The 14,718-nt window shown below is 37.2% G+C and overlaps 1 protein-coding gene across 1 annotated transcript in view; it reads right to left on the bottom strand.

Annotated features, from left to right (window-relative positions):
* The window catches only part of LOC132104503 (zinc finger protein ZFPM2-like), a 48,657-nt gene that overhangs the window by 2,405 nt on the left and 31,534 nt on the right, over nt 1-14,718 (bottom strand). Inside the window, exons 4-6 of the mRNA XM_059510020.1 lie at nt 13,023-13,147; nt 10,241-10,337; nt 834-1,040 (exon numbers count right to left, since the gene is read on the bottom strand). Of these exons, the coding sequence (XP_059366003.1) occupies nt 834-1,040; nt 10,241-10,337; nt 13,023-13,147 (429 nt within the window). The remainder of the gene's footprint in view (nt 1-833; nt 1,041-10,240; nt 10,338-13,022; nt 13,148-14,718) is intronic.

Genomic DNA, 14,718 nt, shown 5'->3' with positions numbered 1-14,718 from the left:
CTGTGTACATTGAGCCATGGTGCTTGTGCAGATAATTTTAGTTGGAATCCTGTTTGGAACATTTCTCGATCCCCTCTACCAGGTGAGTACAATCTTGCACCAGGAGGGCCAAGTTCCTGCATATTATATTCCCAGCCAGCTCCAAATAACTTACCTGGAAGTTTCTAAAAAAAATTATTATTTTTTTTCTTCTTTGTTGTTTTTGATATGTTATATTCTATAGCCTTATAATTTATGTTTATGTTTTATTCAATTATTTAAGTGTATTTAAGGAGTCTTGTACTCATTTTTATGTATTGTCAAGGCATATTGTTTCTGCCTTCCCTGTTTTAACTTGTAAAGCACTTTGGGTCAACTGTTGTTCGGTTAAATGTGCTATACAAATAAAATGACTTGACTTGACTTACAAAGACAGAAACGGACACAAGCATATCTATACTGAATTATCTATAGCTTCTGAAAAGCATCTAAAATTGCAAAGTTAAATAAAGTGGGGTCAAGAAATCTGAGACCACTAAACTACTTCTATTTTACATTTTTTGTTATTTTATACAAATTTATTAGTGACCTTGAAATGGTGCAGAATCTTAAATAGTTCTTGTTTTATAATATACTTTCTTTTTTTTTCTTTTCTTTTTTATTCCAAAAAGCTTTTCGGAAAAACAGAAAACATTATTCAACAAGTAAAGGTAATAATATTTGAAAAAACTCAAGAGCAGATCCATGCTAGATGGATGTTGCAATGGAATATAACTTTATTTTGCAGTAATGGGGTAAACCTATATAAAACCAGTCTATCCACTGTGGCAGAGGCCTGGTAATGCAGCACTCACTGTTGATAATAGCGCCGGGCAGAATGGACGCCATGGCTGCTTGCTGAGGAAGGAGTTGAATGCCATCCAGCTGTTGGGCCGGATACATCCCTTGATTGTGTTGAGTTTGGGCTGGTGTTTGAAGATGCCAGTGCAAATCCACCACACAGGCTGAAAGTTCGTCTCCTTCCATGATGTTCTTACTTGTGGTACACCACACACATCCTCCTGTGAGAAAAAGCAAATTTTATATTTAATGAAATATTTGAACCATTTAAAAAAAGTTATTTATGCTATTTTGTTTTGTTTGGACCCCATTAACTTTGATGGCATGGACACATTTTTTTGAAAACAATCTTTAAAATATTATCTTTAGTGTTCCAATGAAGAAATTCATTCATACAGGTTTAGAATCCAATAAGGGTAAGTAACGGATGACAGAAGTCATTTTTTGGATGAACTTTCTCTTTAAAGGCCAACCCTAAGTTGAAACAGAATTGAAAATAAATGATAATTGATCATTAGAGGATATGTAAGCTTTTACTTTTATTTATTTTATATTAAATACACAGAAATTGGCATAGCAGTAAATAGAAACGTAATACTTTTTGAACCGCTGTCCTACACACAAATGCATTGCTTTGAGGCCACAACAAGCAAGTGTATTGCCGAAGGCACTGCTGCTAAAGAGAATGGACATCTCAGATAAAAGTACAGCATTATCAAACTGAAGGGCTGGGGATGAAACATTCCACTGGACTCTGCAGAACAAACTCATTAGCCAGTTAGAAAGAAGAGGAGTGCTTTGTAAAAGTGAGATAACATTTATCTGTCTAAATGATGGACATTCTGTCTGCGCGTAAATAGTCAAGTTCTAAATATGACTATTTACATAAGTCTGGAACACAAGATAACAAGAAGAGAGATGATATGCCAGCAATAAATGCTAGAATTAGGACGTGGACTAATTGGGGAGTTGGACAATGAGGATGAAGTACACTCAATGCTAGCTTTCAAAGATGTGTGAGTGCTCTCTGACAGCATGTCCAAGGAGAAAAAAAGGACCTGTGATGCGCCGTCATGCTTCTTGCAGAGGAATGTTAATACACGTGCTTGCATGGATGGGACTTTTGTTATTGTGGGTCTGGCATGAGGAACGCATGTCCATTCAATGAAACAGATGTTTTAATGAAGTTGTTTGCAACTGATTTTGCTTCAGTACCCAGATTCTAGAATGGAAATAAAGTGGCATCTCAAGATTTTTTTATCATAAATCCTAAAATTACTAATAACAATTCAGTGTTCTTAACAGCACATTTTCTTTAATATTAAAATTTTTAAGTAATTTTTATGGGAGGTATATTTCAATGGATAGAGACAGAATACCAACCAAAAAGTCTAGAAAAAAAAAACACATTATATAAAGGTTAGAGATTGAATTAAGCATTCGATCCCCAAGCAAAACATGCCTTAGGACTTGGTTCTTGTTAAACATTAAAAAGAAAATAAAAAAAAAAGATTCATGATGTCCACAAAAATATTAAGCAGCTGTTTTCAACATTGATTATGTTTCTTGAGCAAAATAAATAAATAAAAACTAACTGACCCTAAGTCTTTGAATGGTTGGTTTCTATTGGGTGATTTGTAGATCTGCTTCTCTCATATGTTTCACATCGATTAGGTTTTAACATTTTACACTGTTTAACACTGTACAGGTTTACATTTGACACCACAAAGTCTTCATAATTATTTAAAAGTGTTTAACCCTCTTTCAAAATTACAAGTGTCATTTTAAAATAAAAAATAACCTATGCCTTCTCCTCTACTTTTCAAGACTCATGGCATAAAAAAACCTATGTTACTTGGCCACGACCATCTTTATTTCACCCAGCAACTGTGTTTAATGAGAAAGTCCTAAGAAAACGCAGACGGAAAGTTAAAAACCCCAGTATAAGAGAGAGATTTTGCAAGCGCAGCAGCAATGTGTGTGAGAGACAGCGGGGAGCTCAATTTCACTGCTCCCTTCCATAAATCACATCTCTGCCTCACTGCATCCCAGAGTGCATCAGTCATACAGCTCTGTTCCCCTGGGGGCCGCCCTTATGGAGCTTCTGTGTTCCTAGCCAGCGCCCCGGGTATCACCTCTCCTCCATCTGCCCCACACACCTGCACCCTCACTGATCTCCTGGCCCACACACTACATCAAACACACACCAGAGGGGCATCATGCGGCTTCCTGTGAGGCACGGCCAGTCGTCTGGTGGGTGTAGCAGGGTGTGAAGATATGCCTCTTTTTGTATATTCATGAGGCACTGCAGTCAGTGTTTATTTTCCAATGCACACCACATCACACCCCCGGCTTTCAGGTTCAAACTGAAGAGCGGTGGTAGCTTGACAGGTCTGCCAAAAAAATGATCCCGCCGTTTTCCTATTTCTAAATATGAGCTTTGAGAAATGAATCGTCTTCTTGACAGCTAGCCTACTGGTCCAGCTAAAGTGAGATTTAACTGGCTGGGTGAACTAAGCTCCTTATGAGTGACAGGTCAACACCTGCATCTGTCTCACTTTCCTTTTTTGCTTTCATTACAAAAGAGGTCAAATCTTTGACCTCCACAGCTCTTTACTGATAGTGTAAATTAGACGAATAGGATGTATCTTAGAATAAAATGTGCAAAAGGGCAGTGCCTTCAAAGTCACAACTTTGTACCGTATTTACCACGTATTATTTATAATAGTAACTTAACGGTACGTATTTAGGTCCAACAATAGATAAGTTAGATCTTAAATATAATAAAAGATAAGATATGATAAAGAGTTGGCCTGCCTCAATGACAAGCACATTTTTTGACAGTGTATAAAGGAAACTGAATGCCAGGGCATTTTTACTAGTTGATTCGGGTGTATATCTATATGTTCTAGTTTCTAGATATGGTTCTGATTCCACCATTAGTGGTATTTTTGCACCCATTTTAGTTGTTTACCAGGTAGAAATCATAAGTGATGGCAGACCTCCTCTCAACGAGCCATAGCATTCATGCACTGAAGTTTAATACTTGGGATTTTCAAATACCTAAGTACACTGTAAAAAAAGAAGAAAAAAAAAAGTATTTTGGCTTCAAAACATTAGTTAATTCAATGTGTTTATGTGTAATTCTTTGTGAGATTTAGCAATTTCTGGCTGAAATTCATTTCAAAGTAAATCCAAAATTATTTAATGTATGAGCAACAGCAATAGTGATGCACCTCACACACAAACAAACATGTCTAAATATGGGACAATTTGTTTGTCGCTGCACCTCCTCACCCCTATTGAAGCCCCCTGAGATTGGCATAATGAAAACCAATGTCTCCCACTTAACACTGGGATCCAGGCGCTCTCTCTGATTGAGGCTGGGGCTGTTTATTAAATGATGGAATTTGGCTGTTTCTTCCGCAGAATGTTATCAGACGGAGAACAATCGTGCCCATGGTCTCACCCTCACTCATTAGCCACAGCATATTTAATCCAGAAGTTTCTTATCAAACGTGACACCTGCATCTCCGAATGCCACTTTCCCTGTTCATTGGCATGTATTTGGGTGAGTAGACTCCAAGGTGCTTTGTGGAGATTAAGAAAGGAAGAGAGAGAGAGAAAGTGAGTGAGAGAGTGAATGAGCGCTTATCATTAAGCGGGTCTGGACCGTATCCAAGCAGTTTTTGTCTTGTTGTAGTAATTAGAAAGCCTTTAAAGCGATAACAGCTGCTGCTGAATATGAATATGGATAGAACCACATCACTTCTGCCTGAGATAGACCTCCTTCCCATCATCCCTCCCCCTCGCTTACTGTTTTTCATACTGCAGTGATCTTAGTAAAGATGGAGGAGAGTGTAGCTAGCTGTTCAACTCAGTTATTGGAGCATTTTTGATTGAACACTTTCTTGACAGTCTCTGTGTTACATGTGAAGCATTCAAATCACAGACTTGCTGACAGGCAGCATCTCATTAGCATATCCGAATGTGTAATTAAGCTTTGTGACAGCTCCTTAATAGCTGCGCACTGCGCCGTTGAAATGAGATGCATGTACAGCATATACACGCATGTAAGCACATGGATTACAAAAGAAATAAAACAACAGATGATAAACATGAAAGTGTGAACATAAAGGTAACTTTTTAAACAAATATTCAAACATAAAGGTAAATGTGAAAAACATGTAAATGACAAAAAAAAACATCAACAACAAAGGTAAAAGAAAACACAAAGGAGTAAACATTATGTAAATGTAAACATTAACAACATAAGTCAAAATAAATGAAAACATTACCAAACAGAGGCAAATGTAAAGAGAAAAGGTTCAAAGTAAATATAAATGTAAGCATTAACAACATAGGTAAACAAATCAATTTAAAGGGGAACGCTAGCAAAATAAGTATGTAAATATATGCGAATATGCATATGCAAAGATGAACATTAACAAAGTGGTTAAATGAAATTGAAAATATAAATGTAAAGGCAATTATTAAACGTTAATAAACAAATGTTTATTAATCAAATTAATGTAATACTTAATAAAATCATACAAAAACATGTAAAGGAAAAGATTAAAACGTATATACTGTATAAATGTAAATATTAACAAAATAGGCAAACAAATGTAAATGTAAAGAGAAACATAATAGAAAATGTAAATATTAACACAATTAATAACCAAAGGTAAACATAAAGGGAAGCATTAACAAAATCAGTAAATGCAAGTGTAAACTTGAAACAAAATACGTAAACAAAGCAACAAATCTAAAGGTTCATGTTTCTAATATGATTACATGTAAAAGTAAAGCGAAATGTAAAGGCAAATGTAAAGAAAACAGAACATGAATAATCTAAATAAAAAAATAAAATAAAAACATAAATATAAGTACAATCATGTAAAGGAAATATATATATGTATATATATATATATATATATATATATATATATATATATATGTAAACATAAGTGTAGACATTAACAAAAAAGTTGTTTATAAAATTGTTAAAAGTAAATGTAAATTGAAAGGCAAATATAAAGGTAAACATTAACAAAATGCAAACAAAATATGTAAACAAAGGTTACACATAAACAAAATGAAAGCAAAGGTAAACAAAAGGTAAAATAGTAAACAAATAGTCTGTTGATGCTGCAAGGACCTTATTTTTTTTTTTTAATCTGTGTAACTGTGGTAAATAAGCAGCTGCACTCATCCATCACCTTCTCTTTCTCAGGAATTGTTAGACACACAACAGGACACTGCCGGGCCTCACTGGGGATTATGGTCAATGACTGACATACAATGCAAATCACTTTGTTATTTCTCCCAGTAGATCGTCACTTGGCTCACACTAGGAAGATTTCTGCCGCTCGGTGGAGTATAGCTGATGGTTCTGACCCTATAGAGTCACACCGCTCAGACACTTTGATCTGTGACTAAAAAAACAACAACTGCAGCTACTCGAAAAAGAAGAGAAAAAAAAACATCTCAGAAGGAAATTTTTTACTTTTATCTTGGGGTATTCAGTATTGTGGCTTGGGACCCTCTGCTTTTTTCCAGGTAATGGGATAGAGCAGGAGAGAGCGTGGGAGGGACGCAGGGAGGGAGAGATTGGGAGAAAGGGAGGAGAGATAGCCCTAAAGCGAGCGCCTCGGTGGGAAGAGGATTATGTGCTTCTGCTTTTCTACCTTCTAGCAAAACTCCCGATTGGTTTCAGGGAAACTCAAATAAACTTTGTCTCTGACTTCGTCTTCAGTGAGAATCAAACTGAAATTCCTCTGACATAATGCTGTAACTCTGAACCACGAGACCCAAGATACATACAAGATTCCTGTTTTAGCTTTCTGGCTTCTGTCCACTAGTACTATCACAGGAAACTACAAGTGATAAGTCGTTGACCGACGTTTGCTCTTGCTGCGGTGCGCCAGGACTTTCTTTCTTTCTGCTGAACCCAGATTCACCTTAACATAGAGGTTTCCTTCCCTTCACAGACAGCCATAAGCCTGTCAGATATCAGTCCATCAAGAAATGAGACAGAGGGGGAGAGAGAGAGAGACAGCCAGCATGAAATATAAAGGGAGGAGAGCCAAAATCCAAGGGTGGGGGGATGATAAATCAAAAGATGAGGTCTACATCGTCTAATGACCAGAATAAACCTCTTTCCTGTTCAGTGGCAGAGCTCAGAGTCTCTGCAGTCCTTAAGCCGTGTCCCTCCTGATCCAGACATCCACTGCCATCAAACCAGGATTTATGACGCATCACAACCCCATGACAACATCCAGCAGCTTCATAATCTCATATTTTTTCTGCCCGTGCCTGACATTTCCAGCCTCGACATTCACTCAAGATAAGCCAAAAGCCCTCTGACAGGACCGAGAGCACATATAAAACACACGCTTAAGCATTTTACTGCCCCCTTCGCTGGAACTCATCGGTTCATGAGACGCACGAATGCAACCACCACAACATTTCATATCAGACGACTCGACGACCCATAGTCTGTTATAGAATACACCAGTCCAGAACCACTATAGACTCTCATGGGGCCACATTCACCCCAATCCTAATGAGCGGTCAACCTGTATGGGTTTTTCAATGGCCAATTCTTAGGAGAGCTTCTGGTGAGGAACCAAGTTTGATGTCCTTGAACTCAGAAGTGCATTTGACAAATCTGCTTGAAAACAGCGGTCTGGTTTGACAGATTTTGTACAGGGAACAACTGTACTCATTGTTACTGAATGTCTGATGCATAGGGCACACAACAGGCAAAACACATTAGTTTTAAAGTTGTCATCTGATTGGTTAAATTCTACAGGATTTATGGGAGATGCATTCTTTAAGGGTCTGCATGGAAACAAAGCCATTGTGTCGCCAAACTCCCTCATGGTCACCTTTATTTATATAGCGCTTTATACAAAAATGCGTCAAAGCAACTGAACAACATTCATTAGGAAAACAGTGTGTCAATAATGCAAAATGACAGTTAAAGGCAGTTCATCATTGAATTCAGTGATGTCATCTCTGTTCAGTTTAAATAGTGTCTGTTTATTAATTTGCAATCAAGTCAACGATATCGCTGTAGATGAAGTGACCCCAACTAACCAACTAAGACTACTATGCAATAATCACAATAAGTTTTATGCTTTATTACTTTTGAAATGTCTGAGTGGTCTAATTCTGTCAATTTTAACACCAAATTCCAACAAAAAGAGTTGAAACGATGATCTTGCCTTCTCTTTAATACTAGTTACAGCATGAAATAAACATGAATGAACATCAGTAGGTATGTTGAAAAAGCAGAATAACTTGCTAAAATGTATCAAGATGTAATCTCTAAATCAGTGTTTCAACAACGCAAAAAGGTAAATAAAACAGCTTGTAAACAATGTTATGTAACGTTATATTTACCTCTGCAGAAAGACATTCAATGTCCATAAACTGGTGAGTTAGCTAGAAAAAATATATTTAGGAGAGCAGCCTTTTGCTAAATATATTCACTATATTACATACTGATATTATCACCTGTAGATACTCTACTTAATGCATGTTTGAAAAAACCTGTAACCATTTTTAATTTTTTTATTTTATTTTTTTGACAGAAACCAGTTAGAAGTTTATATATTTTAACTACGAAATTGTGTACGAAATGTTATAATAATGTTAAATGTTATAATAATGTACCAACTGTATAGTTATTTGTATAGTTTACAGCATTAGTTGAGAGATATTTTTTTTTTCCTAAAGAACACTGCACATAGTGTGACACATTAAATGTAACAATAATATATATATATATATATATATATATATATATATATATATATATATATATATATATGTACACAAAATAATATCAAAACAGACCAGTAACAATGCTCAGGTTCAGACCAAGCAAGCAAAGCAAATAAAGAATGAAAACCGACATTGTACTATGACATTTTATCCTCAAATCCAGAATATGTGAATACAACCTAATAATCTACATACACTATAAAACCCTCGCTCTCAAAACGTCTGCTGTGACCAGCGCTGGGAGAGCAGGGAAGCCGGCGAGTTTATGAGATACAGGCATCCGGCAGCCTGGCTTAATCGATCCTGACCCCCTTTCAGTTCCTTAATATCTTCACTGTTAAAAGCCCTTCAGTTTATCAGCGTTGTCTTTTAATTAAACGCAATCGCTGTGCCGCGCTGGCGCTGGTGGAGAGGGGACTTCTCCGGGGGGCGGTGCTGTTTGAATACACTGATAATAGAATTTGACTTTGCTGGAGATGTTCAACCATTATTTCTCTGTGTTCTCAGATAAGTGCGATAAAGGCCTTTAAGTCTTTCATTTCCTCAAGTCTTTTTTTTTCAGAATGGAGAAGGGATTGTTCTCTGGTGAACGTACACATGTACTGTAAGTAGATTAATCAATTAAGCTCCTGCAGATAATAAAAAACTGGAGCACTTTAGCAGAAATATCACTTTTAGTCAAGGAGAGAGAGCGCCAGCAACAAAGAGTTATCTTTCTGCTCTTTAAACATCGAGCATTTGTTCATGGAATGGTGAGTTATTACCGCTCACTTTTTCTTCTTTTGGTTAAAATGGGGACATGGCTTTATCTTGGAAAAGGGCACATGGTTTTTAAATTCTCTGTACATATGAAGTCAAGACATGGGGATGTAAGCTTTCAGACCACATGGGCTACAGCTTTGAGATCATCTACAGCATATAGTAGTGCAACTTTTTGATGCTACAGACCTTCTGATATGATGATCTCTTTGCAAAGGGGAACCCATCCAAAAATACAAAGACAGATACAAACACTTCTGTTGCCACAACTTCTGGGGAAGTCGTGGCCTAGTGGTTAGAGAGTTTGACTTCTAACCCTAGGGTTGTGGGTTCGAATCTTGGGCCGGCAATACCATGACTTAGGTGCCTTTGAGCAAGGCATCGAACCCCCAGCTGCTCCCTGGGGACTGCAGCATAAATGGCTGCCCGCTGTGTGTGTTCACAGTGTGTGTGTGTGTGTGTTCACTGCTCTGTGTGTGTGTGCACTTTGGATGGGTTAAATGCAGAGCATGAATTCTGAGTATGGGACACCATACTTGGCTGAAAGTCATGTCACTTTTACTCTCAAAGGGTTGGGTTGCAAGATTTGTATTTTTTCTTAAATAAGTCACTATTCTCATCAAGCTGCATTGATTTGATCAAAAATACAGTAAACACAGTAATATTGTGAAATAGCCATGGCCTTGATCCAATAAACATATTATCCACAATACAATTACGAAGTCGTGCATTTAAACACGGTTTGTATTCATCAAAGACATTTCTGCTAATGGATATCCTTCTGTTTGTCCCGCAATTTCACAGAGTCTTTAACACCCTGTTCAATGACTCAGGCACAGAAGCCTTGGCCTAAAGAATACATTCTCACCTTTAATGTACACAGCGCAGTTGCTCTTTCCATCCTCCGCGCTGACCCACATCATGTCCGTCAGCCAGCGAGGACCTCCATTCAGAGCCAGCGAAACCTGCGACACAAAACACACTTCAGTCTCCTCCACATCAGAACAGACCATCTGATCGACAGCTGATTTCACCCAAAACCTGCTATTTTTGCATCAGACCTGTCAGTGACAAGTAGACAAGCCATCCAGTTTCTAAGTGAGCTTGTTTGAACAACTTCAACCATGCATTCATCATGCCCAAAGGCCATTCCAGAGCTATATCTCCATGTATGTGTGTGAGGACGGGGCGAGCAGACCATACCCCGTCCCGTTCACCCTCTGAATGGCTGTTTTGTTAGAGAGCCTCTGAATGTTTCACCTGATCAGATCTCATCCTTTGGGAGCTCTGGGATTCAGAATGGAGCGGGATGGACTTGGAGACAGAAGAAGCGGATGCTGAGCACTGATCTTTAGATGCATTGTGCCCAGACTTACACACTGAGTATTTTAAAGAGCTGGCATTGGTTTCAAAAGGACGGATGGAAGATTTGATTTTATTGTTGTGTTTTCAGTGTTTTTAAAAACTGTGCTTGTGTAGATAATATAATTTCAATGAAATAAAGTCCAAATAAGTGTACTTAAAGAAAGACTCGTTTGTGTCTGCTTCTTAACACACTTAAGTAGACTTTTAAAAAGTGCACTTTTGTAATAATGCCAAATTAAAACTTTTATTTTAAAGTGCATTTTGAATCATTACGTATTTATAATCTTGTGTCATGCTGTAGTGAAGTGCACTTATTTTGATAATTTGAAAATTAGTCAACAAACTAAAGCACATGGAAATTACTTCATTATCGTTTATCTAGGGTGTGTTATTTGATATTATATTAAAAATGAATAGTTGTTTTAAATGTCCCGAATTGCAATTTCATAGTTACAAAGATGCAATTAGAAAGATATAAATACATGCCCTGCAAGTTTCAATAGAAATGAAATTAAAGTCTATTTAGTTTATCATACATGCTTGACGGTACATTCAGCATTAAACATATTTCAAAGACAATAGAATTAATTATGAAATTACTTTTTTACTTATGTGGGTTAAAAAAAATCAGCGAATTGCATTTGATAGAAAAGTAAACTAGAATACATTTAATTTAAATATTTGATTGCAATTAAGTTGCATTAAATATTATATGTAATATTATTTCTGTAATGAAGTCTTGTTAAAAGTATGCTAAAGTGTAAAGTGTGTATATTTTCCTCTCTGTCTCTCTCTATTTCTAATAGGCCATAAGACAAAGTCCTGCCAGCCGTGTCTGGGACTGACCAGTCGGCAGGAAGATGATCAGATTCAGCAAAAATGCAGATTTGGCCCGAGAGACAGTGAGCGTGAGCTCCTGGAGAGATAAGCGCACAGATAACCGTCTGAGAGTCTGGAAAGCATTTGGCTCCCTTTCTTCCCCCACAGGGATGTGAAGGGATGATGCTGCTCTAGAGCCGGACGTCTCCAGATCCCTACAGGTGGCAGAGATCATATCCACTTCACCTCAAAGGGATGAGATGAATTCATCTGAAATTAGTACAAATTGACTACATGGGGCTCTGCTTGTGGTCCATGCATATAAATGTAGACATTTATGCCAAACTACATCAAAATACAGGGGCCTAATAAGTCTACACTGAAAAAGAGTATTGTCTAGCAATAATGCTGTAGCTATGTGGTTAATTAGCCCACCTGAGCTCTTCTTCTTAGATCACAAACCTAAAATATTAGCGATAGTAACAGTGATGCTGCCTCGTCTTACAAACACCATTAAAAACCCGGCGAGAATCAAACAAGGTTTCACATATTTTGTTTAGCTGCGGACTCACTTACAGTATGTATGGTGTCTCTTTTTAAAGCCTCGCCTTCAGAATGGAGCGTCAGAAAGAGAGAGAGGCTTGTGTGGGAATACTTCATGAAAAAGACAGAGTCTACACAGCAGTCCACTCTCCTTGAGTCATTTCTTTCTCTTTCTGCCTGTCTCTCTCTCTCTCTCTCTCTCTCTCGGCTGAACCCTCTTTCCTCTTATCAGGCCAGCACAGCCTCCATCGGCCTCTCTCCGCTCTGACAGGAGCAACAACAATGGGCCTGCGATACCAGGCCGCTTCACAGGGTAGACCTGCCACGGGCACAGATTACCCGACACACACACACACACACTCACACACTCTCCACAACACAACACCGCCTTCTCCAAGGCCTCAAAACACAAGATGGACACAAAAACCTTTCAAATTATTTCACTTCTGTCCCTTGCTCTCTTCTCAATCTATCGTTTTGGTCTCTATGTCTTTAGCCTTCCTGTAATGACCTGCAATTCACTGAGACTGTATACAAGATAAACATTATGCTGATCAGATCCTTATTCAATCGCAATAGTACACACTTATGTTAAGTCACGTCATGATGATGGTATCTATGAGAGGAACGGACGTCACAACAATGCTAAAATTCAGCTAAAATTCTTACTATATATATACTAGCATTTTTTGTTTTCATTTAAAGAAAAATAAAAAATAAAAAGTTGAAGGTGAAGTTAGGAAGCTGTTTGCTAAAAGTGTTAGCAGACAAAACTACATTTGCCATAATTCCCATCCCATCAGTTCTAGATACTAACATTTTCTTGTGAAAAAGAAAGGGAATTTGTCATCTACAGACATTTCTAAATGTCTGCCCCAAACTTACCTTTTGAATTCACCTCTATAATAAATAAGCAAACCCACCTTGTCACTTCCTCCTGTGGCCGCCTCAATCTTCCCAGGGAAAGGTCCCCATGTGGTGCCCAGCAGAAGTGCCTGACAAGAACAAATCCTTCTCTCTCCTCCTTCACAAACCATTTTCAGCTCCCCTGCAGAAATAAATAAATAAAATACAGTTATGACACAACCAAAAGCTTGGAAAGGTTTTTTTTTTTTTGTCTTTTTTTTTTTTTAAGTTTCATCCAAGTACAATACAGTTCAAAAGTTTGGGGTTGGTGAGATTTTTAATGTATTTAAAGGAGTTTCTTATGTTCTCCCAGGCAGCCTAGGAGAACATAAGAAACTCCTTAAAGATTGGTTTGATAAAAATCAATTAAAAACAACAATATTTTGTAATATTATTACAATTTAAAATAACTGTTTTCTATGTGTAAATAAATTAAAATGTAGTTTATTCCTTTGATGTAAAGCTGTATTTTCAGCATCATTACCCCAGTCTTCAGTGTCACATGAATTTTCCGAAATCATTCAAATTTTTTTGTAGAAACGGTGATACTTTTTTAGGTGTCTTTAATGAACAGAAAGTATATATATAAAAAACAGCATTTATTTGAGATAGAAATTATTTGTAACATTATACATGTATTTACTGACACTTTTGATCAATTTAATGCATCGTTAATCAATTTCAAACCTTACTGACCACAAACGTTTGAGCAGTAGTGTATAGGGCTGTAATAATAATACACATCACTACTTGTAGTTATTTGATGCACTGTTGTATTGTATATTATGTGCATTTCAGTCTCACTGGGGTGACCCAGGGTTTAGTGTCTTGCTCAAGGGCACAATGCTGAAAGTTTATGGGCTTTAAACCTACATCTACACAGTTACCAGCTGAGATCTTTAACCAAAACACCACAGCACTCAAAGAGCAGACTAAGCCTAGTGTGAGTGTCTCCCTCAATTAGAAATCATACACCCATCCTTCTGACCCTCTCCTGGGTGACCCTGCCTGTCTCTTTGATTAGGCTTTCGCTCACTGCTGCGACAGGGCTTCAGATAAGGTGGATTAAGCCCCTTTTTGATGGAAATTTTGATGTGAACAGTGCTGAAGCGTGTTAAATTATCCAGTTTCAGGAGGAGATGTGAAATGCCGGCAGATGGATTGATAAATAAAGAGAATCTTGAAGCAGTGCTTTCAGGAGATCAGGGTTAAGCCTTTACACCCATCCCCTCTCTGGATTAATAGATCTCTTCAACTACAGAAGCGCACCAAGGTGGGGCATGTTTCTTTATAAATATATATTTAGATATTTATGAATTCTGCACACCAGTACTTTACTGATGATGCAATATGTTTACACTTTAGAATAATTTAAGGAAACAGTTACATCAAAACTGTCATGTCTTGTAACTGACTGCAAATAAACATATGCATGAGTGAAACAAATATCATTTAAAATGAAAAAAAAAAAAAAAAAAAAAAAATGATTTTGAAAAATATGAGAGCTCCAGTAAAAAAGGAAGATTTTTCAGCAAATAAAGACTTAAATTTCTGTCTGCTTCATGGTAATCGTCCCCGTAGACTTTTACAGTATGGGGAAGAACAGCATGAACATTCTTCAAAATATCTTCTATGTTACTCAAAAGATAGTAATGTAGAACATACATTTTAAATGGTAAATTTAAATCTGAGACTGTAAACTTTGAGTCAACA

Source organism: Carassius carassius, chromosome 25 (genome assembly GCF_963082965.1).
Source record: "Carassius carassius chromosome 25, fCarCar2.1, whole genome shotgun sequence".
Taxonomy (NCBI): domain Eukaryota; kingdom Metazoa; phylum Chordata; class Actinopteri; order Cypriniformes; family Cyprinidae; genus Carassius; species Carassius carassius.
Note: the sequence above shows the minus strand (reverse complement) of the source record. Positions and strands in the feature narration are given on the sequence as shown.